General features: G+C 32.5%; 1 protein-coding gene across 2 annotated transcripts in view; it reads left to right on the forward strand.

Moving 5' to 3' along the window:
• RhoGEF3 (Rho guanine nucleotide exchange factor 3) overlaps window positions 1-26,663 on the forward strand; it is a 191,979-nt gene that overhangs the window by 156,464 nt on the left and 8,852 nt on the right. For both annotated transcript variants that reach the window (XM_070642999.1, XM_070643000.1), the window contains one exon: window positions 14,119-14,170. In XM_070642999.1, the coding sequence (XP_070499100.1) occupies window positions 14,119-14,170 (52 nt within the window). The remainder of the gene's footprint in view (window positions 1-14,118; window positions 14,171-26,663) is intronic.

The raw sequence follows: 26,663 nt of genomic DNA on the forward strand, positions 1-26,663 counted from the left end.
AAAACTGCAAACCAACGCATCTAAAATATAGAAAATGCAGACTAGCTGTTCATGGCCAAATCCTACTTTGAACATCCTTTTTTCCAAAAACAGCACAATTATTCAATCCCAGGACTCCCTTCCTCCTATCTATCAATTTCCACAAAACTGATTCGAAACAATAAGCATAAACATGTACACAAACATAAAACTGCAACATATTATGTTCATATGATGCACATGACATTCCATATAGCTTGTTCAAATTTTGATCGTATTATACATCCACTCATGTATAGAATCACACAGATTGTTGGGTAACATGTACATTGGGAGGCTGTTGATGCTTGTTTTTTGTCACTGTTGCGTGACATGAATTTTATTTTACGTAGAATTGATTTTCAATTCATTCCTGTACATCAATTAAAACTTGTTATAACGACTTAAATGCTTTTTGAATTTGAAATCATTTTTATATCATCATAATAAATTAATTAAGACTAGTGCTGTAAAATGTCTATAGCTCAATTAAAAATATATCAAGTTTGTCTTTTTATGGACATTTATTAAGTATTTATTAATCGATCGAACAATGGCGTTGATGACTTCTCGTCAAATTAATCGTCTGTTTTGAAGGATGAGAATTAACCAGATTGTTGACGAGATTTTGATGAGTTGGAACAGTTGTGGGCAACTTGTGTGACGTGGTACACTAGTTCGTTGCCAAAAACCGTATGAAATGTACGGTTTTGATCGAAGCTTACCATCAAAGTGTGCCGTGAAAAATAAAAGGTTACAAATGTGTAAAATTACAACAATTTGAGATTTTTGTCTCACTGGATCTTGTTCTACCTCAATTACGTTGCATTCTTTAACCTCAATATTCATATAAACAACACAGTCAGCACTAACCCATTGACATTTCACAGCAAAAGGCATTTGAAATTCTTTTGTAATGCATATTTTTCTACTTCTTTCAAATGTCCTAGTATCTTACAATTGGAATCTTCTTTGTTATGTTGACCTGCTTAACATGCATTGACTATAGTCATATGTCATCTTATTTGAGATATGGGAGTGTGTAAGGTCTTTGAAATTGATATTTTTGTACATTTTGAGAGAATAGATAAAGATATTTATTCAAAAACACCATCTGCTGTCTGGCTTGAACCGTCATGAATTGATAAGAACTGTCTAAAGTGCCATCTGGATGTTGAATTTGTTGTTTACTTAATAAATGGTTCCTTTAAGTGTTGTAAAGTAGTTCCGGTTGGGATTATTCTGGAATTTTTGTGCTTAAAATAGACCAACGGTAGATTTTTGTTTGAATTATCTGAGTAATTAATAACAGTTGATTTCCCCTATCAAAGTTGATTCTTCCCTTCTTAGTAATCTTTGAGATTTCAAAAAGTAAACATTATTTTCATAGAAGTTCGTCATTATAAACAAATCTGAATTATTTACACTAAATAACACATTGTAAACATCACCTAAATCCACTTGGTAAGTCGTTGGCATCATAAAATACATAAAACAGCAACAATTTTCCATAAAAATGAGAAATTTTCCAACCTTGAATGGAAACTCAAAATAAGCCTTGATTTAAAGCACCACATTTGTCCTTGACAATCATTTCCCGGAAGTTAAATCGTCTTCACAAGATTCATAGCTAAAAATGCATTTAAATGTCTCAAATAAACATTTAATAGACAATAAATTATCATATTTACCCATTTCATCGGAGCCAATATAAAATGAATTTCTTCCCCAATTCTAATATTGGATTCTTTAACAAAGTATAGAAACCAATCGTTTAGAAAAAGAAAATATGAAGCGATATGTTTAGACAGATATAAGAATTGAATGCGGAAAAATAAGAAATGAAAAATAATTTTTTTTTTCCTGTTTACAGCACAAATATTCAATTTGCTTTCTCAATTCATATCTGACATCGCCATTCAATGTATGGAACTGCTTCCAATGAAAAACTAACATAAAAAGGAGAGAAAAGAATGTTTATTTTTTTGTGTATAATTCATGCTCACACAATCTCATTCGAATCTCATAAACAATCAAATTAAAGGCATATAAATATTTATGGGAAATATTCCTATAATGCTACTCGAGAGGGAAACAAAGAAAGAAATTTTAAATTGATAAAAAGAAGTAAGAAGAAAGTCGAAAGGGAATGGAAGAAAAAATTCTTAGAAATCAGGATTAGATTGGAATCTGTTGGATATTGAGCTGAGATTTTAAACATTTGAGATGTGAAATGAAAGATTGTTTAGGGATTATGAAGTTGGGATTAGAACGGGAATTGATTGATTTTATGGAATTTCATTTTAAGTTGTTTACAATTTTCAAACAAAATTTTTAACCGTTTGTCAATTCAAAATTAATTTGACCGTTATTGAAAGTTCAAAATCAAATTCACCATTTCTGACAAAATTCAAAATTTAGTTGGCCGTTATCAAAAATTCAAAATTATTTTGACCGTTATTGAGAAATTCAAATTAATTCGACCATCAAACTGAAAAATTCAAAATTTTTTTGACCGTTATTTTCAAAATCCAAAATTTTCGTTAAATTTTTTCGACCAAAAATCCATAAAACCTCCAAAAAAACTTTCATTAGTCTCTGTCAAGTGCTAATAGCATTTTATTCTTTGTTTCAATACAATAATGTTTTATGTGTATTGTTCGAATGCTCGATGCCGACCTTTCATTCATCATAAAACCATTTACAATCGTTTATTGATTAAAAAATACTCGTAGTTTTCATTTCTCTCGTTCGATTCCGTTGGAATTTATAGCCCTTGAGGGTATCAATGTGTAGTATGAAGCATTACATCATGCCTTTTTATCTCCGATTTTTTTATGAATTTAGCTCAAATGTTATTTTCTAAAACTCGTGAATTTTTATTGATTTTTCCTTTTTCCACCATTGTCTTTTCTGATTTCAATGAATTTTTACGATTTTCTTTACTTTTTTCGATAGCAGAAATAAATATTTATGTTCAACTACATCCGAACGCATTCATGCGGTTATCCTTGACCCTATAATTTCATCTGTGTAGGCTGGGGATCGTCATGCTGATTGTAAAATTACGAAAGCTGAGAGTTGAAATTTCTTTAAGCAATTTTCGATATTTTATTGGGGTTGTGGATGGTTACAGTCATAGTTTTGTGTATCTGTCCTCATAGCATGATGCTGTGAGCAGTTGTAACCCAGAGACTATATATCTAATCAGTTTAGACTTCCTATAGAGGAAAATTCCATAATCTACTGTCAATTCCAGTTTTCAACCCCACCACCAACTGAAAACTCAATTTCAAATCACATCCAAATCACCAGCACGTGCTTAAATGATCAACCATAATTTCTACTTAAATCCTAAAGTTTTAAAAACATTATTAGCACCCCATTGATTCCTGCCGAACAATAAGAATCCAATGATGGCAAAAAACAAAAAATTATTCATTGCTACAGCTGCTTCCTTCCATCCAACAATCGTCGACGAAATGTCGATAGATACTCAAAAACATCTTGAAGTAAAATGATACTGAAATTCGATATCTTAATCGAAAGAAAGCAAAAAAAAAAATGTTTTCTGTCTTCTTCAACTCTATCTCAATTTTTCAGCTGTGCTGTATACCAAAAGTAAATGATGCGCAAAAAAATTGACATAAAAACATTTTTTTTATTATTATTCACGAGTTTTTGGAATGTATTTCCATTTTTTGACAATAAGAAATCAAATTATGATCGGTGTGCATGGCAAGTAGATTGAAGATACTTCCGAGAAGCATAACTTAATCAGTTCATCTGTTTGTAATCAATCATTTCAAACTGCTCAAATTCCTTAATTTTTGCCTATTGTTTGATTGAAAGGGTTTCGTGATGCCAACAAATTGATTGATGCTGAACTTTACAGTGCGTGTGACTTAAGCCTACACACACGAATCTCATCCAAATATGTCAGAAATTCAACAAAATTTCTTCTTATTTTCTTGTGAATTTAATGAAATTCCTTGTTGGAACTGATCTTAATACCTCAATCATTTTGAACTCATAACTTTTATACCTGGAGGACATTTATGCTTTATATCTCAATAGAACATCAAGTGCATTTATGATCTGATAGCACTCAAATTCATTTCCCCTTAAAATCCTTTATATGCACAACAATTTCATCTGATTTAAGTTCTTTTCTTCTCTTCTTTGAACTTCAAAGTGATTTTCTTTCTAAATTGTTTTCGCTCTAAGCAATTTGAGTAGTGTTTGCTATCTATAAATTACTATTCTGTGCATTTTCTACAACATTCATAAGAATGCAACGCTGATTGGGAATTATTTAGTGCTCTTTTGCTGATTTGGACAGAATTTACTGCAATTTTGTATTGCTTAGATCAAATTGGATTGAATTGGATGAAATTCGGGTCAATTTTTGCAAGTTCAGTTTTTTAAGTGAGTTTAGATGATTTTAAAAGTTATTCAGCTCAATTCAGTACTGATTCAGCTAAAGTCGTCACTTAGCTAACTCAATTCAGTAGTTATTCAATCAAATTTAGCACTTTTCTAGTTCAATTCATAGCTTATTCAGTGCTGGATCTGTCGAAATAGAATTAAATTTAGAAATAATACAGCAGTACTTATTTAGCTCAGTTTGGCACTTATAAAGTTAAATTCAACGTTTACTCAGTTATGTTCAAAAAGTATTAAGCTGAATTCAGCTCAATTTGACGCTTTTCTAGCTCAATTCAGCAGAAATTTAGTCAAATTCAGCACGAATTTAATCAAATTCAGCACGAATTTAATCAAATTCAGCACGAATTTAATCAAATTCAGCACTTTTTTAGAACAATTCAAAGCTTACTCACTTAATTCAATTCAGAACTAGTTCGTTACTTATTCAGCTAAGTTGGGTATTTATTAAAGCCTAATTCAGCACTAAATCAGTTAAATTCAAAAAGTATTTAGCAGAATTCAGCACTTATTAAGCCTTATTCAGAACTTATTCAGCTGCTCTTTGGTTATATTTCAAAATATTTACATTATCCCCTAGCTAAACATCGTTCATTCACACATGACACACATCCACATATCGACTTCTGATAAAGTAATAAGAATTGAGCTGAATATAATTCTCAAAAGCTCTTCAATCTTCTTTTGGCAGCATAAAAACGTGCTTCTTATGAACGAAAACAGAGAAAAATTGCATTATTTCTATATATTGCAAAGAGATTCATGCATGCATGACTTTTGGTGTTCGGAAGTGCATATATTTCAAATAGATGAATGCACAGAAGAATAAGAAAAGGAAGGAGCTAAGCAGATGTATTTAAGAATTCATTGAAATTTTGTTCTGAAGAAGCATCAAAAAGAATGTGAAATTGAAGGTGAATAAGCAAGAAGACATTAAATACCTTAAACATGCTATAAGAATAAGAATAAGGAGGAATTGTAGATATTAAGTAACAAAAAGTAAGAATTGTACACCGTCACGTAACACTAACATTTTCATGCTAAAGGATCAAAATGAGTTGCTTAAGGGGAAATGAATCTGTACATGATATATCATGTGCTGCTGAATCTGCAATTTACTCAAACTTATGCCTCTCATTCTCAGTGCATCTTACACAATTCTCAAACAATTTTCATGAATACATGCTATATTAAAATGGTAACATCATTATCATGCCTTTTTACTCAATTTGAAATGTGTACATGAAGTGTCGGTGATGCGCTTCAAGTGCTTTTTTGCATTCTCACACAATTTTTTAATGAAAATTGCAGGTTGCTATAGTTGTATGTCAACTTCTGTGGGTTAGGGGCTTTCTGGATTTTTTTATGTTTTTGAAAAGGTTGATGATAGGAGGAATTAAAGTAAGGTTGAATGGCTTCTGGTCTAACTTAGTGATCATAAAGGAGGATTTTAAATGATTCAAAATTTAACGGATTTTTTGAATTTGAATTTTTTTTTTTAAACGGATTTTCTACATTTGAAAACTGTAGATTTATATTTTTTGAAGATTAATGGATATTTTGAATTTAAATCTTAAAAATTTACGAAATTTTTAAATTTGAAATTTTAAAAATTAACGAACTTCTTGAATATGAATTCTTAGAAAATAACGGTTTTTCGATATTTAAATTTTAAATTTGCATTTTTTGAGATTTTACGAACATTTTCAACTTGAACTCTCAGAAATTAACGGAATTTCTGAAATTAAAAAAAAAAAAACAATTTGAATTTAAGTTTTTTAACTTTTTGAATATGAATTTTTAAAATTAACGATCATTTTGAATTTGAATATTTAAAAAATTAACAGATTTTCCAAAATTTGAAAATTGTAGAACTTTGAATTTCAATTTTGAATATCAACGTACATTTTAAACTTGAAATTGAATAAAATGGAATTTTGAACTTTAAATTTGAATTTAAAATTAAATCCAATTCTTCAAATCTAACAGAATTCTTAAAAATTCCCAACTTCAACACATTTTTCACTCTCACTTTAACATCCAACTCGTTTGGCATCGCTACCTAACCACTGCATGCGCAAAAAAACATTTTTATCTTCTTCAAATTATATTTTCAAGTAGTCATCAAAAATTAAAAGAAAGAAATGAAATGTAAAATTGCACTTACGAAGCTTCTCGTCAGAAAGAAAGAAAAAAAAAACATCAACATAAAAAAAAATCAACAGCCATGTAATTATGGTGAGATTGCATAACATATTTTTATTGTCGTAACTTGAACACTGATGCACAATTTTTGCTGCTGCCTTATTTTTCCCAAAAACAGAATTTGTTGAGAGACACAAAGAGGAATAACATTATACATACTTATGTGAATATATCTCTATATGGTGCACTTACTATGACATGACATTTCTTTTTTGCACAATTGTGATGTGATTGAATAATTCACAATTTTTAGACTTCGTGCGACAATTTCTGATAAAAAGTTTGAAAAGTGAAAGCTTCAATTTTGTGAAATTTGTGGCTTGTTGACGAAACAATGCACGCGAGTTGTCGCGTACTCGCAGATTTTGGGTTTTAGGACTTGTGTAGCTGCTAGGCAGTCTTGAAACATTGGGTCATCGAATGTACGTCCAGATTGCTTTAGAATTGCTGTAAATTTTGGTTTCTGGGGAGAAAATTTGTAAATTTTAGAATTTTAATGACTTAAAAGACTTAAAATCAGAGCTCAAAGTCGACTTGACTTAATTCAAGACCTGAATCGACTTCATGCTCCTCTAAAAACCCTTAAAATACTCACAGAAATTTCAAAATTATCATTCACTAATTCCATAGCTTGATATATGCACAACCTTGCACAAACTTCATTTGGATGATTCGGATTTGAAAACATTTGTCGAATTTTGTCCAAATCAGTGCCCATGCCCAGCTTCTGTGCACACTCGAGCATTTTTGGTCCATTCATCATGACACTCTGTTGCTTGAAAGAAAAGACAAAGTTAGGTAGATGCAGAGCTCGAAGTCGACTTGAATATTGTATGGAAAAGTCGACTTGACTCCATACGAAATTCGAGTCGACTTCAAGCGCTGGGTTGGTGTAATGACTTGAGGATGAATGAATATTTGGCTTAGTATGAGAACAAATGTTTATGAAATTTTTGGTCATTCACGAAAATAAATTGGATTAAGGAACAAAAAAAATATATGTCTGAAATCAGAAAATACGAATTTTTATTTAGGAATCGAACCCTTATCCTGAAGGAATTATAGAATATGTCTATTAAAGCTTGTTGTATATCATTGACAATTCCTCCTTCAAATACCTCAAGATAACAAATTTTGACACTCTATAGCAATGCTGTCTAAACCTTTTTTGTTCTACGGTCAAAGGTCAGACACTTCAACACTTCAGTACTGTATTTATTGAACTTGTTGAATTTATATGAAAATACAGCACTGAACTTACAAAACTTCCTTGGATGAGAGGACAATCAGTACAGTACTGTATTTGTAGGAAAAATACAATAAATACAGTACTGTACTGTACTTGTAGGAAAAGTACAGAAAGTACAGTACTATTGATTGGAGTTTCTGACGTTTGGCTAAGGTACACCTTGATTGTAAGTCTAAACCGAAACCATGGAAATTAACGACATACTGTTCATGGTATTTCCAAGAATCTTATCAACACACTAGAGTACCGCGACACACAAGCTACCCACAACAGCTCTATAATTATCAACCACATATTCACGTCATAGTCCATAAAACTATTAACTATTTTTAGTGCTAAACTACATTAACACTCACAAAAAATAACAATTAGTTTTGACAGCTTTTTTTTGCACTATGATAAAGCATTTTCATTAACATTTACATCAGCACTCAATAAAGCCAACGACTATATTTTGCGAAAATTCACACGCACAGTAATTAAGTTATGGCATCAAATTTCCATCAAGCAACAAAAAAAAAGCCTCAAATTTAATTAATTCATCCAATAAATCAAACAAAAGCAAGCCGCTTGTCAATTTCACAGTAGTGCCGCTATAGTTAAAATCCGACCAATAATCGCCACTAAATTTGCAGACATACCTGCTGTGCAAAAATCATATCAATATAAATTAATATAACTAAATAAAGCACGGAAATTGTGAGTCTCATTTTAAGTCACAAATTAAAAACTTTTTAGCACCTCGCTGCTGTATTTATACCTAGATTGAGTTTCACCTCGGACTGATATCCAGCATGAGCATGATAAAAAATTTTGTTTCATTGTCATCATTGCGAGATGTTGAGCTAGATTTAATTAATGCACATTCAAGTGTGTTTCCAATTGATTTACCACAATTCCGTTCTGTCAGGTTTCTCAGTTCCCACACACATGCACACATACACTCCATTTACTTCCATTGTTTTCCTTACTAAAGATCACCGCAAAAGCCGCATTACATCTAGTTCTGCTTCTTCTTCTCTGTTCTTTTAATTATTCTCACATGATGCATTTCCTTTCGTGTTTATAAATACGTTCTACGCTAAATGCCTCTTACTACTATGACCAGGTCAAATGCATATAAAGTGAAACGATTGTCATGGCAAATTACATAACGAATGTAACAATTGTTCCATTTAATGCTATTTATTTCTTCATCTTATTCTTGTGTATTTTTTACACTTCATTTAAATTCTACTTGTCATTGGAATCGAGATGGTTGGAGAAGAAGTTTGGGTGATTTGGAGATGAAGAGGTGGGAATAGAGCGCATTTTGTGGACATGTCATGGAATTGAATCTAATGTTCTGTGGCTTGATTGCACATTATTGGGGTTCGTACTAAAATTCAGGTCTGCAGCCTTAGATGAACCATAAGAACCAAGAATACCTTAAAAGAGTGCAACACAAACTATGGTCCGTGACACACTTTTTCGCTTTAGATGGATTGCGAATTTTAAGGCGGCACACAGTATGAACACTAGATATGTTCTTTATTGTGTCATGTTCCGGACTGTCGGCGAGAATCGAACCTCGTTTCTATTGATACCAACAGCTTTATGATACAAAAATTTGGGAATTGAACAGTCGAAAATTTTCAAAATTCTATTAAGAATTCGTAGGAATCGAACCTAATTTGTTAGCATAAGAGACCAACTCCCTATTATATGCACTATTGCTTCTATCCCAATTTATCAGCATTTTATCAATTAAGACAGTGAGCAACCTGTGTTCCGCGACTCACTAGTGGCATATTGTCAAACCGTATGTCGTGTGCGGTTTCTATCGAGGCTTACCAGCAAGATGTGCCGTTGTAAAAAGGTTGTCCACAGCAGAACTAATATCAAAAATTCCATACTTAATGTCTATAAAAACAATGAAAACATCCAAAAAAGCAGCACAATCTCTCCTCAATTCCATCAATTACAGCAGACACGACGCTTATATTAATCCACAAGCACCCAAAATGCTCCATGCATCTCAATCCATCCATACACGAAAAAAAAAACAAATCCCCCGTACACAAAAAGCACTTACAATAACAATTCCCGTCTCGACCACAGAACGTCCTAGCCAACGACGTTACATTCGTTCCATAATTAATCCATTTCCACAGTTGCATAGCTTAATTGGTTTCGCAGCTACAATGTCTCATATATAAAAATTTTTTTTATTCTCCATTATGCATTGTTGTTGTCGCTGATTGTCTGCGCCACTTTGCGACAATATTGGCGGGATAGCAAGCTAATTGCAATAAAGCCATAAAATGAAATTAACTTGTTAGGTCTCAGTCAATTTATTGAATTAGTCAAGTTAGTTGGAAGTTTATTGGAAACTTTATGTTGTTGAGAGAAAGCGACTGGCTGTTCTCAGGAGGTGCTGCTTAATACTCTAATTAACATAATGGAAGGCAGCAAATTAAGTATGACAATTCCACTGAGAAATTCTTCGACTTGATTATGTAAAAATAGTAGCTAATTTATCATCTTATTAAAGCATATCCATTCATAAATAGTTTCTTAATTAGAATTTATTGCAAGACATGTGAGAATCTTTGGAATTGGATGGAATATTTGTCGCCGCCTAGAGCTGGTTATTTATGTATCTTTGAATCTTCTGTTAATCAAATCATCTCCATGATGTAATTCAATTTTTGCTAATTGAAATAAATATGCTAAATATAAATGAGACACAAAAAGTCAGCTCTTATTCATGGAATTTTCCCAACTTTAATTCTTTTATTTTTTTGTTCGTTTCGCTTTTGTTCTTTGTGGTTTTAAACTGCTTTAAAGAGAATGGATTTCATGCAAAATGAAGAAATTAATTTAAGTATTTTTTTATTGGCCCGAACTGAATATGACTGAATTTGTAGATGTGATAATGGAGCTTGATTCGAGTAGAGTGAAGGTTTGGGTATGAAGTCATTTGAAGGGCATTCTGTCAGTGTAAAGGGTAACGTTTCTTTGGTCAATTGGCTAAATCATTCATAAAACTAAAAATTCGCAATTCTCAATTTCGAAAGGACGAAGGTTCGATTCTTACTAGAGACCGATCTCTAAATCATGATTTCAAGTATCAATATGACAAGAACGTACTTCTTAAAGCTCACATTACAATGATTTTCGATTAAATCTATTCATCTTTTAATGACGTAGTTGTATGTTGAACTACCGAACCTAATGTACTAAGTCTAAGCCTTCAATATTCTGCTCTTAAGGATTGATACTTGAATCCAGTCCCTTTTGACATAACTTGGTCTCATGCAGATGTATGTGCATGTTACAGAGTTAATAACGGATTCTTACATTATTCCAAAATTTCAAAAATCCACAACCCCAAAGTTGACTCGAAGTTTTACGTCCCGTGCGGCACAATACGACAAACTTAGGTCGTATAGTGCACTTTGATCGCCTTTAAAAAGGGTCGAAATCGACTGTCACGAGAACGACACTGATCCTCACCTCTTACCGTTAATTCAAATGATGTAGTAGTGCCCTATGTACTGTTTGTGCTGGCATGAAATCGATAGTCTTTAGATTCAAAATCCAATTAAATTTTGAGATCATCATCAAAGATGGATTCGAATTCGACTTGAATTTTACTTAGGGTTGAGTCGACTCGAGTCGATTTTCGATCCAAATTTTAAGTCAACTTCCACCTCTCCATAAATCTAACCTAATGGATCCAAACTGTAACCATAAATCTTTCAAAAAATAAAAATAAAACTGTCCCTCGGGACTGTCAAGACAGATAATTTAAGTGGCCTTGCAAGCTATGCTGCATGCAAAAAATATTGAAAATGCGAATAATATAAAATATGAGAAATGCCTTCTATTTGTCGTGCTTATAAGAGATTGTGTGACGAGTTCATTTAATAGCAAACGTTTGACAGACGTCTGGTTTATGTATATGAGTCACTTAAGACTTGAAATCTCAACTCATGACTGATATACAGTATACATTGTCGTTTTTACACACGAAAAAAAAAATTGTTACCGCAACTATATATATATACAGCAAGCAGAATTTATGAGACATTGTTGGCAACAACACACATAAAACGTGATGACTGAAAATTGACTTTCAAATCTCTTGTGGTACTTACACATAATTTCCTCTCTATGATACTTTTTTCATATCACATATTTTTGATGGCTTAATAGCTCGCAAAAAATTCACCGAAATGTGAAAAAAGGTAGAAAGACAAAAATAGCAAGAGGCATCAAAACTTCTCACGTCAATCATGAGTGAAAGAAAATGCCAAAAAAACCATAATCTGTTCTTTCTTTACATCCTTTAATCCAGGGGTGGATAATCTTTTGCTTTTTAGAGGCACATCTTGATGGTAAGCCTCGATCGAAACCGCACATGCCATACAATTCATGGCATTTTCAAGCAATTTATGGCAGCATAACTGTGTGCCGCAACACACAGGTTGCCCACCACTGCTTTACTCATTTCTTCCCCTAATCAAAATCACTCTGGGTATTCGATTCATGTCACATTAATGAACCACAGCACACTGGTTGCCTACCACTGCCTCACTCATATCTTCTCCTTTGTATGCCTTTATACGGTTCATGTCACACTACTGAACTACATCACATAAGCTTCCCACCACTGCCTTACTCATATCTTCTCCTTAAACTCATCATTTACCAAATGTACGATGTGGTGCTTGCTGTAATATCAAAAAATCAGACATATCCTTTTGGTTAGAACAATGAACAAGAAGAACAAAATATATTTTAGTTCCATTTGAGTAGAGACATTATGTGTAGGCAGGCAGGCATCAGGTAAACGAAATCAAAAAGCAAAATATTATAAATCAGTTGGAGACTACAAAAGAAATATGAGGCAAAGGAGAAATGACCAAAATATGTTTCCGAGAAGTTTTTCATTGTTGTGTAACTTTACATTTAATATGTCTGTAAAATGAAGGCTATTTAATCATAGAAATTTTGTTCTTTTTTTCGTGCCTTCTTTCCCTTTTTTTTTTACGAACCATGACGATGATGATGATGATTTTTGATTATTATCGTGCTACTCATCTTTATGTTTAATTTCTCGTGCCTCGCTTCCTTTTACCGTGAGTTCTCTCTCTAGAATGTTGGATAATTTGGATCTTTGGAATAGGAATTGATATTATTCAGCAATATATTCAGCGAATTCAGCAGTTTTAATTTAATTCAGTTGATTCAGACTGATCCAAAATTTTAACACAATTCAGACAATTTGGCAAAAGTCAGCTTATTTAACACTTTTAAGCTAATTCTTGTTTATTCAGCACAATTCAAATAATTCGCCATAACTCAGCATATTCAGCGCAATTCAGCAATTTTAAGTTTATTCTGAGTTTCCTTTATTAGCTCTTTTTAGTTAATCAAGTGGAATTCAGCTTATCAAAACGTTTTAGATAGTTCAGAACAATTCAGCGCATTTCGGTTAATTTTCCTCAATTCAGCTCAATTTAGCTTATTCTCTACAATTTAGGTTATTCAGCGTAGTTCAAATAATTCTCTACAATTCAGATTGGTCAGGCCAATGTAGCTAATTCAGCGTAATTTAGTTGATTTTATTCAATTCAGCTTATTCCGAACAATGCAGCATATTTCCACAATTCTGCATATTCAGCGCAATTTAGCGGATTTTCTATAATTCATCTTATTCAGCGCAATTTAGCTAATTCTTCACAATTCAGCTTATTCAGAGCCGTTTAGTTTATTCTCCACAATCCAGCTAATTCAGCGCAACTTAGCTGATTCGTCTCAATTCAGCTAATTCTTTGAATTAAGATCTATATTTAGAAATGTTTAATACGTTGATAATATGTTTGAACTTCCTAAAATCTACATGTTTTCCAGAACTTCATCTAAACCGCATTTTAATTAAAATAGAACAAAATAACGCATTAATGCTTCAACTTTCTAATATTCTCAATCTTCTTCATTTCAACATCTTTCAATTTAAAGACTTGAATGCACTTAAAACCACAACGACCATAAAGTGAGAAAGAAACAATTCACTGTATCGCAATGTTCATTATGATTAAACCATAAAAATAAATACAACAAATGCTTTTAATTTTACCACCAGACGCATTTTTTGTTGAAATTAAAATCATTTATCTAATTTTTTTCTCTTCTTTTTTGTCTATTTTCAGAAATCTATCATCTGACACCAATGAGTTATTGTCGATGTTTCCTCCCCATTCAGTAAGTCATATTTTTAGTAATATTCATTACTTTTTTTTAATAATAAATTATGGACGATATCTTACTCCATTCAATTTCATTTTTCAAATAATCGGATGAAATCACATTGTACCTGCCTGAGTAGTTTTAATCTACTCTTATGTTGTCATGATTTTAATGGAATTGAGATAGAAGTGAATAATGCTAAGAATAGAATTTAAATTAAATTTTCTATTTTTGTTCAGCTTTTAAGAATTTTTAAATAGAAAATGAAGGGCAATCAGGTTGTAAATGTGATTTAAATTAATGTGGATGACTCACATAGTTACTTAATTGATACAATTTGTTAGAGGATTATTTGGACTTAATGTTTTGATGCTATAGAACATTTATTTATGAGATCAATGTCGAGAGATTTTTTTTGGGGACATAAATTTTGAAAATTATTGAATGAAGTATTTAGGACTTGGATGGATATTATACATGATTTATATGTGAACATATTCCCACGTACTTACTTCGCTTCCCGTACAGATCAATTGTGATCCATGGACTCCCTTAGTTTGTGTCTGAAGCTGACTCTATCGCTGGCAACCGCAAAAAAGCCACACGGCGTATAAAATGCCGAAAATCTGACTCTAGACCAGCATAATTCTGGTGCGAAATCAGAATCAATTGAATCTGGCCTCAAACCATAGTCACGTAAGTCTGTGGCTGGATTTTTGACCATTTCCACGCCGTATACTTTCCGCTGTTTATCCAAAGTATTCAATTGAATTCAATTCAGTTGATTAAGACAGTATTGCATTTGATATTGGAAATTGGCAAGCAAAAGTCAACGATAGGGTTAGATTCAGGCAACATTTGAGGGAGACCATAAATTAAAATTGATCTTTATGATTAGCAAAGTAAGTGCTATCCGGAATTTGATAGAAGAATAAATATGGGAAAATTCCATATTTTATTCATCAGTTATTATGCCATATTAGCTCATTGAATTAAAATCACAGCCGAAAAATTTCTTATAAGAGCAAAATCACGAGTTCGAATCTCAGCATAAGTTTCAAATAAACGTAAGTTTTACCTGTGTAAAAGCCTTTTTTATTAATTTTTTTCTCATATACTTCCATTCCAAAATATCCAAATTATTTCATTCTATTGGCACACCCTCAACAAAATCCATAAACAAATCTAATTCCATCGGACATCTGAATAATTCATTTTATGTCAAATCAATTTGATGATCGAACATCAAAAAATTCCTTTTTAATTAAAATTTTCACACAATTTTGCGCTTTAATTAAAATCATTTCCACAGCATCAAAACAACACAGTCCAAATGCAGCATCCGTCACACATTACTAAGAAATTCAAAATTCGTAGGCAATACCAATCCATAAAGTGCTACAAAATGCTAAAAATGTTTATCGCATCCAAAAATTGTTTACTGTAAAAATTAATTCAGATCTGAAAAATTATTCAGTTTGTTTAGCTAGTCAGACACGTTTAATCAATTAAGGAATATGCATGCAATGCAATATTTAGATAGAGTATGGAATAGTCACAAAAAAATAGCAAACAATTTTGCTGTTGCACATGATGACTTTTCATTCTGAATTGCTGTCAAAAAGTCGAGTGTGCTGTAGGCAGAATGGGTATGTTGTGGGTATGGATGCTTGTTGGGGCATTTGATGGCTGTGTATGGAGTAATTTGGAATTGATTGTTCCTGGTCGAATTGAACCTGGAAGGCACATTGCGTGTAAAATGCGAAACATCCAGACACAGGTCATTATGACTCGTGTTTGGACCCAGATTCGATGAGTTCCGGTCAATACTACCCATATGATCCATTTTGCATCAAATGATCTCTCAATACAGCTTCATCAACCCTGTTTGTTGAGCATAAAATCAATGAAAATTTCGACTTCATAAAAGAGCCATTGACATTTTTTTGTGTCGCATTCGGAAATTTAATTAACACTGGAAACTTTTTTTGTGTACATCTGAAAAGCAGGCAGACACAGGCAAGAATTTTCGTATTTTTTATTAAATTGAATATTCCGTCCTCAAAATCCTAATTTAATTATGCATGTGCGAATCTTTCTCTCTCTCATTTTGTGCTCTGGTGTCATCAAACTTCCTTCCAGCATGTCTCATCTGCGTAAAATGTAAGCAGCTCATGCAACCCCAAAAAAATTCTCACAAATACAATCAAAAAGCTCTTGGGCGCATGCCAGAAAAAGCTCTTTTCACTTTTTTCATGCTCGTAGTATTCGAATACAACTCTTTCATTTCCATTTCTGGCTGGAGCACGAGCACATTTTTTTTCGATTCAGTCGCTTTTGCGTTCGCCATGGCAAGACATAAATTTCATTTATTTTCCCTCTTATTGTCATATCCAAAATTAATAAAAGGAAGTTTTTAAGATAAAAAATTACGTCACATCCATCAAAATACATCAAATTATAAACAGTGATCAATTAACAAGTATTAAGGAACAGGCAGCCATTATAGTAAAATACTAGACGCACATACACGTCTGAACTGACTGACTAGAATCAATTGTGCAGGTGGAAACGTGGTGAGACTTAGTGAAAGGTATAAAAAAAGCAAATCACGTGCTAACCTTTTTATGGATATATCATATGCAACAAATTGTGCCTATCATTGTGTCTGTTACATGCATTTAGTGGTTTAAGTGATTTATACCGTAAAAAAAGGAGATTTCAGGACATAAAATACAATTTTTTTTTTGATTATATTAACTTGTTGCTGATATATAATAAGAAGAACGATTCAACGCTTGCCCATTAGGTGTACATGCATAGAACTGAACAGGAAATGAGAGGTATAAATTGAGGGACTCGAGTCTGTGGGGTGAGAATCATAAATTATTATGGTTTGTAAAATCCTTTTGAATAATTTAAATGAAACATTTTTTCCATCCATTATTTTGAATATTTTAATGATAAGAAGCTTTCGGTGTATTTATTTAAGCTGCTTGAACATCTTTTTTGTTTCATCTTCTGAGGAAAAGCACCGAAGAATAAAGAAAAGCTTATTTAAAAGAATCAAAAAATGATTCTTTTTAATTTACGAGCTGTGCCTTAGGGAGATGAAATTTGCAACAATTGTTTAAATATTCTTATTTATGCAGGTTTCATAACAGCAATGGTGCTGAAAATGTTTATATCAAAAAAGTTTTTTTTTCTCCCATTTTTCTGAGTATTTTTTGAATGCGCTTATGTGGTTTTGTTTTCATTTTGTCGGAACAAAAGTTCAGGATGTGGTGAAACTATGATTTGGGAGGAAAAATCATATTCAGAAAACTGTTCATTTATTTGTTGACCATTTAAAGTTTTTCTTTTGAAAATTTTGTTTGGAAATGAAATTTTAGTCTCAAAACTAAATTATAAACTCAAAGTTTGTTCTATTAAGCTTGAAAATTGAATTTAGGTTTCAAAAATTGAAGTTAAAGATTGAAGTTGAAAATTTAAACTTGAAAGTTAAGTCAAAATTTGATATTAAGTTCAAAACTGAACTTCAAAAGCAATAATTAATTCTTAAACATCAAACTTTTAAGTTCGAGAGTTGAACTTTTGTTTACAAATCAATTTTGAGTTCAGAAATTGAACTTTTATTTCAAAAATTGCGATTTAGGTTCAAAAGTTGAACTTTACACTCCAAAATTGAAGTTGAACTTTAAGTTCAAAAACTTTTAAGTTCAAGAGTTGAACTTTTGTTCAATTTTAAGTTGAATTTCAGGTTCAAAAGTTGAAATTCAAAAGTTGAACTTTAAAAAATTCAACTTCAGATTCAAAATTTAACTTTTATTTCGAAAATTGAGTTTTAGGTTCAAAAATTCAAAATTGCATTCAAAATGTTTAACTCAATTCTCAAAATCTGAATATTTGTGTCAAAAAGTAAATTCTAAGTTCAAAATTTGAGCCAATTTTAGAAACTCATTAGAAATTCATTTTCAAACAAACATTCAATGCTTAATCCAATGTCAACATTAATAAAATGCGTCAATCACATTCCTAATTCAGTATTCTCCATACTTTTTCAATTTTCTCCTCTAAAAGCTTGAGGAAAACTTTTTATGTTCCGTAAAACTTTTTCATTTTCAAATGGAGAAGAAAAAAAATTTTCGATTTATTTTTTGTTGAACTCTGCTGCCAACAACAAGAGACTAATTTCCATACTTTTGTATTAGATTTAGTAAGATTAGCATGAAGTATGAAATAAATGAAAATGTGAGTGGAAAATCTCTTCATAATTTGACATTAAGGAGATGATGTCTTATACATCAGGGAGGATTTGTGATATCTCATTCCATAAAAACATTAGACATCCTATAAACATAATACTTGTTAAGACTTTATTATCTTTTATTGACTTGATAGTTTGAAATCGACATTAAAAATGTCTAGCATGATGATCAGAGATAAATTGAATAAATATATCACGTAACATGAGCAAACATGTAAGAAAAATGAGAAAATCAAGTGATTTAAGTAGATCATTAAATTTACAATGCTTTACTTTTCCTTTCTACTTTAACAATCTTCGTGTTACAAGCACGACTCAATTTGTCATCACTTTTATTGTTATAGTTCTATTTATACATCATAAAGAAAAGTGAAAAGATTTTTCTTTAGTGTCACTTTGCTGGCAATAGTTAGCAAGACATATTGTAAAACTGAGGTATAGCTTAAGTTGTTTTGTCTGACTGTAGATGTAGTTAATGGTGATATTATTGAATCTGATCAAAAATAAGGGATTTTATTTTTTTGTGGTTTGGTCTAATCAACAATAAGGGACTTTAGGATTTTTAAGTTAGGTCTTATCAAGAATAAGGAATTTTAGGGCATTTTGAGGTTAGGTCTGATCAATATGTGATTTTTAGGATTTTGAGGTTAGGTCTGATCAAAAATAAGGAATTTTAGGACATTTTGAGGTTAGGTCTGATCAAAAACAAGTGATTTTAAGATTTTGAGGTTAGATCGATCAAAATTAAGAAATTTAAGGATTTTGAGGTTAGGTCTGATCAAATCTAAGGAATTTCTGATTTTGAGGTTATTAATCTGATCAAAAATGCAAAGGAGTTTATTTTGAGGTTAGGTCTGATAAAAAATTAGGGTTTTTAGGATTTTGAGGTTAGCTCAGTCTAGATGTTGATGATGATTAGTTCGTAAGCTACTGGTGATTGACACCGGTGTATTCAGGGGGAGGCAAGAAAATGCGTTCAATCATCTTCAACCCAAATCCGAACTTATCTCTGACATATCCAACCATATGTATGCTCTCTTCGTTATGCTGAACACACACTTACATTACGACGTAATTCAGCTCATTATCGCAACTCATATTCATTTTGACAAAGAACATTTACGTAAAAAGAAAAAAAATTATTTATTCTCACGAACCTTCCAGGCGAAAACAGCCCCGACATGTTTAATGTCGCAAAAAATCGTGTATTTTTTATGACGACAACGATAGGAACGAATAGTGTGGAATGTTGTTTGCCATTTTTGAGGGCAGGGGGGAACTAAATGGAGACTTTTTCATGAATAATGGAAGAAAATGTTAATGATAAATGCAGAAATAAATGTTGAACACTCAAAACACGTGCTTAAGAATGTTTACACATTTTTATGTTCGGACCAGCATGATATATGGATGGTCATCAATTACACTAACATGTACTCCATCCACTAGACACATTGACGGTTTTATCTTTCGCCAATTCTATTTTTTGACTCTATTGAGGCTCTCCTTTCCTAAAAAGCTAAAGCTATTAATCTTGAGAGCAAATAAATATGAGACACGATATTAAGTTTCCGGAATAAATTCTATGTCATCATTATCATTATTGCTACAGTCATCCTACCTACTTCTTATGAAAAAATATTCCTTCTATTTCCTGCTTTGATATTAAAGCACTTAAATGCTTTTAGACAAAATATCGATTTTTTTCGTCTCAATTTTCCAACCCGAGCAGCACAAATGAGGAAGGCTTTGACATGGAGCTTTTAAGGTTCCGGTAAATCTCGTTGACAGGCAAAAACCGTACAATTTCTTGATAATTTGTATGGATTTGTAAAAAAAACCATACAAATTATCAAGAATTTGTACGGTTTTTGTCTGTCCCAGATGCCTGTTTTGCAACTCTACCAAATGGAAGGAGCCTCCGTTTGGCAGCCATATGAACGCCATTTAGCCTCTACATGGAGACTGCTTCCATTCGGTATTGGTAAAAGAGGTTTAGCGCAGCCGTAAGAGCTCCATGGCGGAGCCTGCTTCGTAGAGACCAAATGGCGTCCATATGGCTGCTTGTGTCACTCGGATTCCTATGTACAGTGCCTTTAAAAAGCTACTTTTCCTCCTTAATCGTTATAAATGTAATGTTGATTGTTTATTTCCATCTCATATTCCAAAAAGAGCACCAACAACAATGAGTTCCTGCAGATGGTGCCAGATTTTCTATATTTGACTGTGTGTGGTAATGTCGTCTCTTTTCCATTCGTTCGCAATCTGGCTAGCAGCATATTTACTATGAGTCTTTAGTGGATTCTTTTATAAGCATGGGGGAATTATGTTGTCATATGTCTGAATAAATTTTCTTAAAAAGACTTTTTTTTTGCAAGTTTTTGAAGCTTTTTTTGGAGTGATATTAAGCTGAGTTGGTTGGTTGGAGGATATTCTGTGAATGAAGTGGCTTAGAGTTGATGAATTTAGAGACGGAATGGAATTTTAGGTTAAGCCAGTGGTGGGCAGCCTTTTATTACACATGGCACACATTAGCGGTAAGCGTCGACCGAAACCTCACATGATATACGGTTCAGGTTGGGTTCAGCGCATTTCCAAAATATTTTAGGGGCAAAATAGTGTGCCACGTCACTCAGGTTGTCCACCACTGCCTCAAATAATAGCTATTGTGTCATTATCTCCTCAAATTCAGCATCCTTTGAGGTGTAGCATTTAAAACTGCTTCTTCAGTCATTACCCTATTACTACGTCACAAGATCCTATCAATTTCCTGTCTCTTACAGCCATAAGATCATCATAAACCCAAAATTCCACGAATTTCCTCAATAATATGAACTATCTAGCCTATAATTCCTTAATTTAACAAATCCAACACCTATTCTGACATTTATTGATCATCATTAATTAATTCTCAAGTGTCCTTAAGGAATAAGCCACAAACACTCAAAACAAAGTGTCTGGCTGACCTCAAGCAATCAAAAACTCATCAAAAACCACAAGCCATTCCCACTCCACATCACTGAAAAAAATCGGAAATCAAAGTTTTTTTTTTCAACTTTTTTTACATCTGACATTTTCTGACACCCCATCACGTATCTTGTTGCCACCCAATATGGTTAATAAAATATTTTCATGCCGTAATGGCATTTTAAAAAGTATTGTAAAGGAAAAAAAGGAAAATATTGTTTTTTATTGAGCATAAATTAAAACTTCCACCATTAATTTGTTCGGGAAAAACATCATGAGCACAAGATGTTTCACGTTGTGAGTTCAACAACTTATTTTTCACGGAAATGGGGATTTTTTAAAGGGGTTTGTTGGGTAATGACGGTTCAAGATCCTGTCAAGACCCCAAAATCAAAGGGGGATTCATTTTTTGAGACAGATGCTCTGGTTGATCTGCAAATGGCTGAGTATGTCACAGTATGACTTGAGTGTGACCTAAGAATCAGATCCTCGAAGCTTCAAATATCATTAGCAGGAACATCTTCTTTCCATGGTGAGGCCTTCTTCACTTTGAATGCCATGATAGATTTGTAGAATCGGAATTGAATTAAGAGATTCGTTGATTTAACCCCAAATGGTTTGAAAAATTCTATTGAATCGGGAAGTTTTATCAACGGAGCTAAGGAAAGCCTTGACCGGAATTGCCCACTTCTCCCCAACGCCCCTTTTTATAGATGCATTTAAAGGTTCGTTCACAAAACTCCAGGCTTACAGATAAAAAACACAACCCTACAGCCTTGGATAAACCAGTGTGACCGTAAATTCGAAATTGTTCGATGAAGGGTGTAGGGAGGGGTTGGAGGGTGTGCTTTTGACCTTGTTTTGTACGAATTCCTAAAAATTAGACAGGGTTTTAGAATTTTTTTTTTTCAAGAAAAATCCTCACAAATTGAAGAATTTTTCAAAAAGGGGTTTTGACCCCCAAGTGTCATGAGTATGCACCTACACACCTCTGTCTTCCCTCGCCCTCTATTTTACTGTACTAGTCAAATCCGAACAAACCCTAATGTAATTGATAAATATCCCTTAAATAAGTATTTGGTAGAAAAATTTGACTTTTATGCAGCATAAATTTTTATGAAACCAAAAAATCTTCAAAAATCAAGTCCGGAAAGAGGAAGGCACAACGAAAAGTTTATTGAACTTTTCTTGTAGAAAATGCAAATGTAGAATAATTTTCCGTATAGTTTCACTCTTGAGAATCTGTGTCATTCTGTACAGAAGAGCAGCAGCTCCAAGATATGAAAATATCTCATTTATTTTAATTATGCTCATCGAAATGAAAAATGTGCAGCTGATAAAATAGCATTCATATAATTGTGACTGACCTCATACAATGATGAAAATGTTGGAAATGGAAATTCAATTTCCAATTTTACTCAATTAAAACGGTGGAAAAAAATAGAAATGAAGTGCAGTGCTTGAAACACTTGAAAACTCTTTCAATTTGATTGCTTTTACACAGTGCATTCTTATCGATTCCGGTAATTTCAATTATGTTGTGCATTTGAATGCTTTCATAAATAAATTTCTACTTTAAATACAACGACCTGATGTTTGTTTTTTCTGTTTAGGTGCGCGCAATTCCGATGTGGAATAGCTGTTAGACTGAAAATATTCGAAAAAAGCCACAACAAAACGGCCTCAAAATTGTTAATGACGGAAATAATTAGTGGCTTTTTTGAGAATCATTTTAAGTAATTTTTGCGTTTTAAGGAAGGCTGAGGTAGACCTAAAGTCAGTGGTGGGCAACATATGGCTGAGACACACTGAAAAATGTCATGAACCGCATACCGTGTGCGGTTTCGGGCATTACTAGATAGTAGTAAACCGTGGACAACCTGTGGACTACGGCACAGCAGTGTGTCGTAATTCCTGCATTTGAGCAAGACTGAGGTACACCTTAAGTCAGTGGTGGGCCAGACACTAGTGTATCTGTGCTGAGGCCGCTATAAGTCAGTTGTGGGCAACCTCTGTATCCATTCTAAGGTACCATCCAAAATTTTAGGAATAGCCTTAAATCCCATGCCATGTACAATTTCGATCAACGCTTACCACCAAGGTGTGCCCCCGAAAATTAAAAGCTTCCTTACCCCTGCCTTAACCACAAAATTTGATAAATCCAATTTCTTATTAACAGTTTCATCACCAAAAAATTACTATTAAGGCTTACCATGGAAAAATTCGTGATTATAAAAATTTTAATGTCACTAAAAATTCAATAAATTGTGTAATAATTTTTTAATGCAGCCATGCATTACATGGTCGATATACCGATATTGATTGGAATCATGACTTTTATTGCGGTTTTTTATAGTGACTGAATTTCTAGGAAATGAACTTTACAAGGTCGTTTGATAGTGACGTTAAAGATAAGGTGGGTACGTGCAGTTTTGAGGAGCAATGCAATTGTAATGCTCGAATATAGTTATAGAATGTGCTGAGAGTTGTATTAGAATTGAAGGCAACGAAGATGCAACAGTTGCGTAGAGATTGCAGTGTCAGCCAACCGATACTAATGATCCAGGTTCGATCCCATGGATCGTAGCTCGTAGTCGATTCGATTTATGCAAAATTCCAGACAATTTCGAGCTCTGCCAGGGACAATTTAGTCGGATTCGGTGCTTTTTTTTTGTTTTTAGTGCTATCAGCTCAGTTTTGTGTATTCGCGATATTCAAACTGTGGCATGGTAAATTGCATACATATACCCTGGGTAATGCAGCTGTATTGTAGGAAAACATCCTGTGAAAACTTATATTAACCATTTTGCCATTTTGAAACTAAGAAATTTAACGATTGATATAAAAATCTATAAAAACATGGGTTCGAATCCCAAATAAATTAATGATTCCTAAATAATTTTGGATTTAGTTTAGATCATTTTTTTTCTCAATTTATGCTTAAAATTCGAAAATATTGTCTTTTTGCTTACTTTTCGTCTACAATCCAGGTGCCATACATCAATCACATTATCAAAAATTCCGCACCTCAAGCACCCATAAACTCTCGCAATCAATTTTTCTTAGTCAGCATTTTCGAGACGAAAATAAAAAGAAAAAATTCCATAAAAATGAGTAACAATCGCCTTCAAAAATAGAACAACCTTTAAAGGCCAAAGTAAATTACAGTCGGGCTTAATCGATAGCGATAACCAATAGTGTTATTAAATTTCATAGAATTTGTGTGTGCCTTAACATAACACATTTATTATCACATTACTGATAACAATTTCTAATTGATAATTGATTGATATCACACATGTTATTAATCAATTCTGGTATTACGTGGGTAGTTTTTCAATGGAACTAATTAAATCCATGTATTTATGTAATTCAGAGTGAGGCAGTCTCAAATTCGAGTTTTTCGATATTAGATTGTCGAAAAATTCGAACATTTCGAAATTAACTTATTTTAAAATACAAATTTTCGTTACAAAGAAAAAAAAGTAACGGTCAAAAAAAATTTGAATATTAACGACAAAAAATATTTTTTTGAAAAAAATTAACGGTCGTTTTTGAGAAAGCCACACTCTGATGTAATTAAATTATATTGACAAAAGTGGCAAAAATCAATTTTATTTGTTTATTTAGTTTTTAAACGACCATAGATAACAAATTAACCGAAATGACATTAAAGAATACAGTTTAATGGTGCCATTAACATCACATAACACATATTATGCTCATTACACAGAATTCTTTTATGATAATTAACACTTAGTGTGGGAAATTATCTTCTTTTTTTCAAATTAGTACTTTAAATCATTCATACATATAATGAACAAGCATGAAACAAGTCATTGAGAGGTCAAGAACATGACGCTAATGGTTCAATGCATTGTATATTGTCTTTGAGAACGAAAGACACAAACTCAGAATGAGAATTGAGAAGGGAATAATGTAAAATTTTGAGATGAGATTATTATGCTATAGCTTGTCATATTTATTGTTTTAAAGCTTGTCATATTTATTGAAAATTTGTAAACACTAGTTTGATTATGATCTAAAATGCTGTGTTATGCAAGTTGAAGCTAAACAGACAAATCTTATCAGCTTATAAAGCTTGAAATTTCTCTTTTTTTGCTGAGCGAAAATGATTTTATGAAAATCATCGTTCCATTGTTTGAAGATTTAGGGAATCAATGTTTACTTTATGGATGTGTCAATAATATTTTCACTATTTAAATAACCGAGCAGCACAATAGAAATTCAAATCTTTAAACACAAAAATCAGATGTTGCAATCAACTGTCACGGTGACATCAGAGCAACTTTGCGTCTAAACGTTAATAGGACGACGTATTAGCTACCTAACAAACACGTTATGCTGTTCGGGACAATCTATAGATTAATATTACATAACATAGAATATATAGAATATATATACCGAACAACACAACTTATTGGCAAGGATACTGTTACGTTGTCACTTTAACGGAAGTAGAATCGACATTTCCACTCGAGTCATGTAAACTTCATTTTTTTTTATTAAATTATCTGACTTAGTTGAACTTGCTAAATTGAAAAGTAACTAAGTTAATTAATCGAATACAACTGCATCTTTTGTTAGTTACAAATCAACATGGAATCATTTGATGATTGATGATTAGTTCCTGTTGTTGGAATAGGAATGATGCAATTGTATTTGAACGGTATATCATTGGGAGCTAGATAAAATGTGTAATTTTTATGTGGCATATGTCATATAGTCGAATATCCTTCGATACCTCAATGGTAGTAGCATGCGACCTAATATCTAGGATGCGGGTTCGATTCCCACTAGAGATTCTGTTATTCGGATTGATACTTTTTATGTCAGATAAACAACTGTGAATCGTAAATCTTTCAAAAGGGTCATTGAACAGGTATTTCTATTCTTGGCTAAAACGACTACTTCCGCTAATCGTCTTTTGCTAATCACCTCCTTTCACTAATCCAAGAATCGTTTACCTGACTCAATTGAACTCTCTAAAAATAGAATTCTTCTTAAATTCCAGTTACTTCTAACTAGCAACAACCTAATTTCTTATAAGATCGTCAATATTTGTCTCATATTGCAGACGAAATGTAAATAAACTCTAAGACAATCCATTAAAGAAAAAATAGTATTACGTCTGAAATACGTCAAGAGAGAATGATAAACTATATGTATTACTTCAGAAGTTGTAAGCAAAACAACAAGACCTCATTCATAAAAATTAAATGTCAATAAATTCATCTAATGGGATATGAAGAC

This window comes from Chironomus tepperi, unplaced genomic scaffold (assembly GCF_022539635.2).
Source record: "Chironomus tepperi strain 1889 unplaced genomic scaffold, CSIRO-AGI_Ctep_v1 contig_309, whole genome shotgun sequence".
Classification (NCBI taxonomy): domain Eukaryota; kingdom Metazoa; phylum Arthropoda; class Insecta; order Diptera; family Chironomidae; genus Chironomus; species Chironomus tepperi.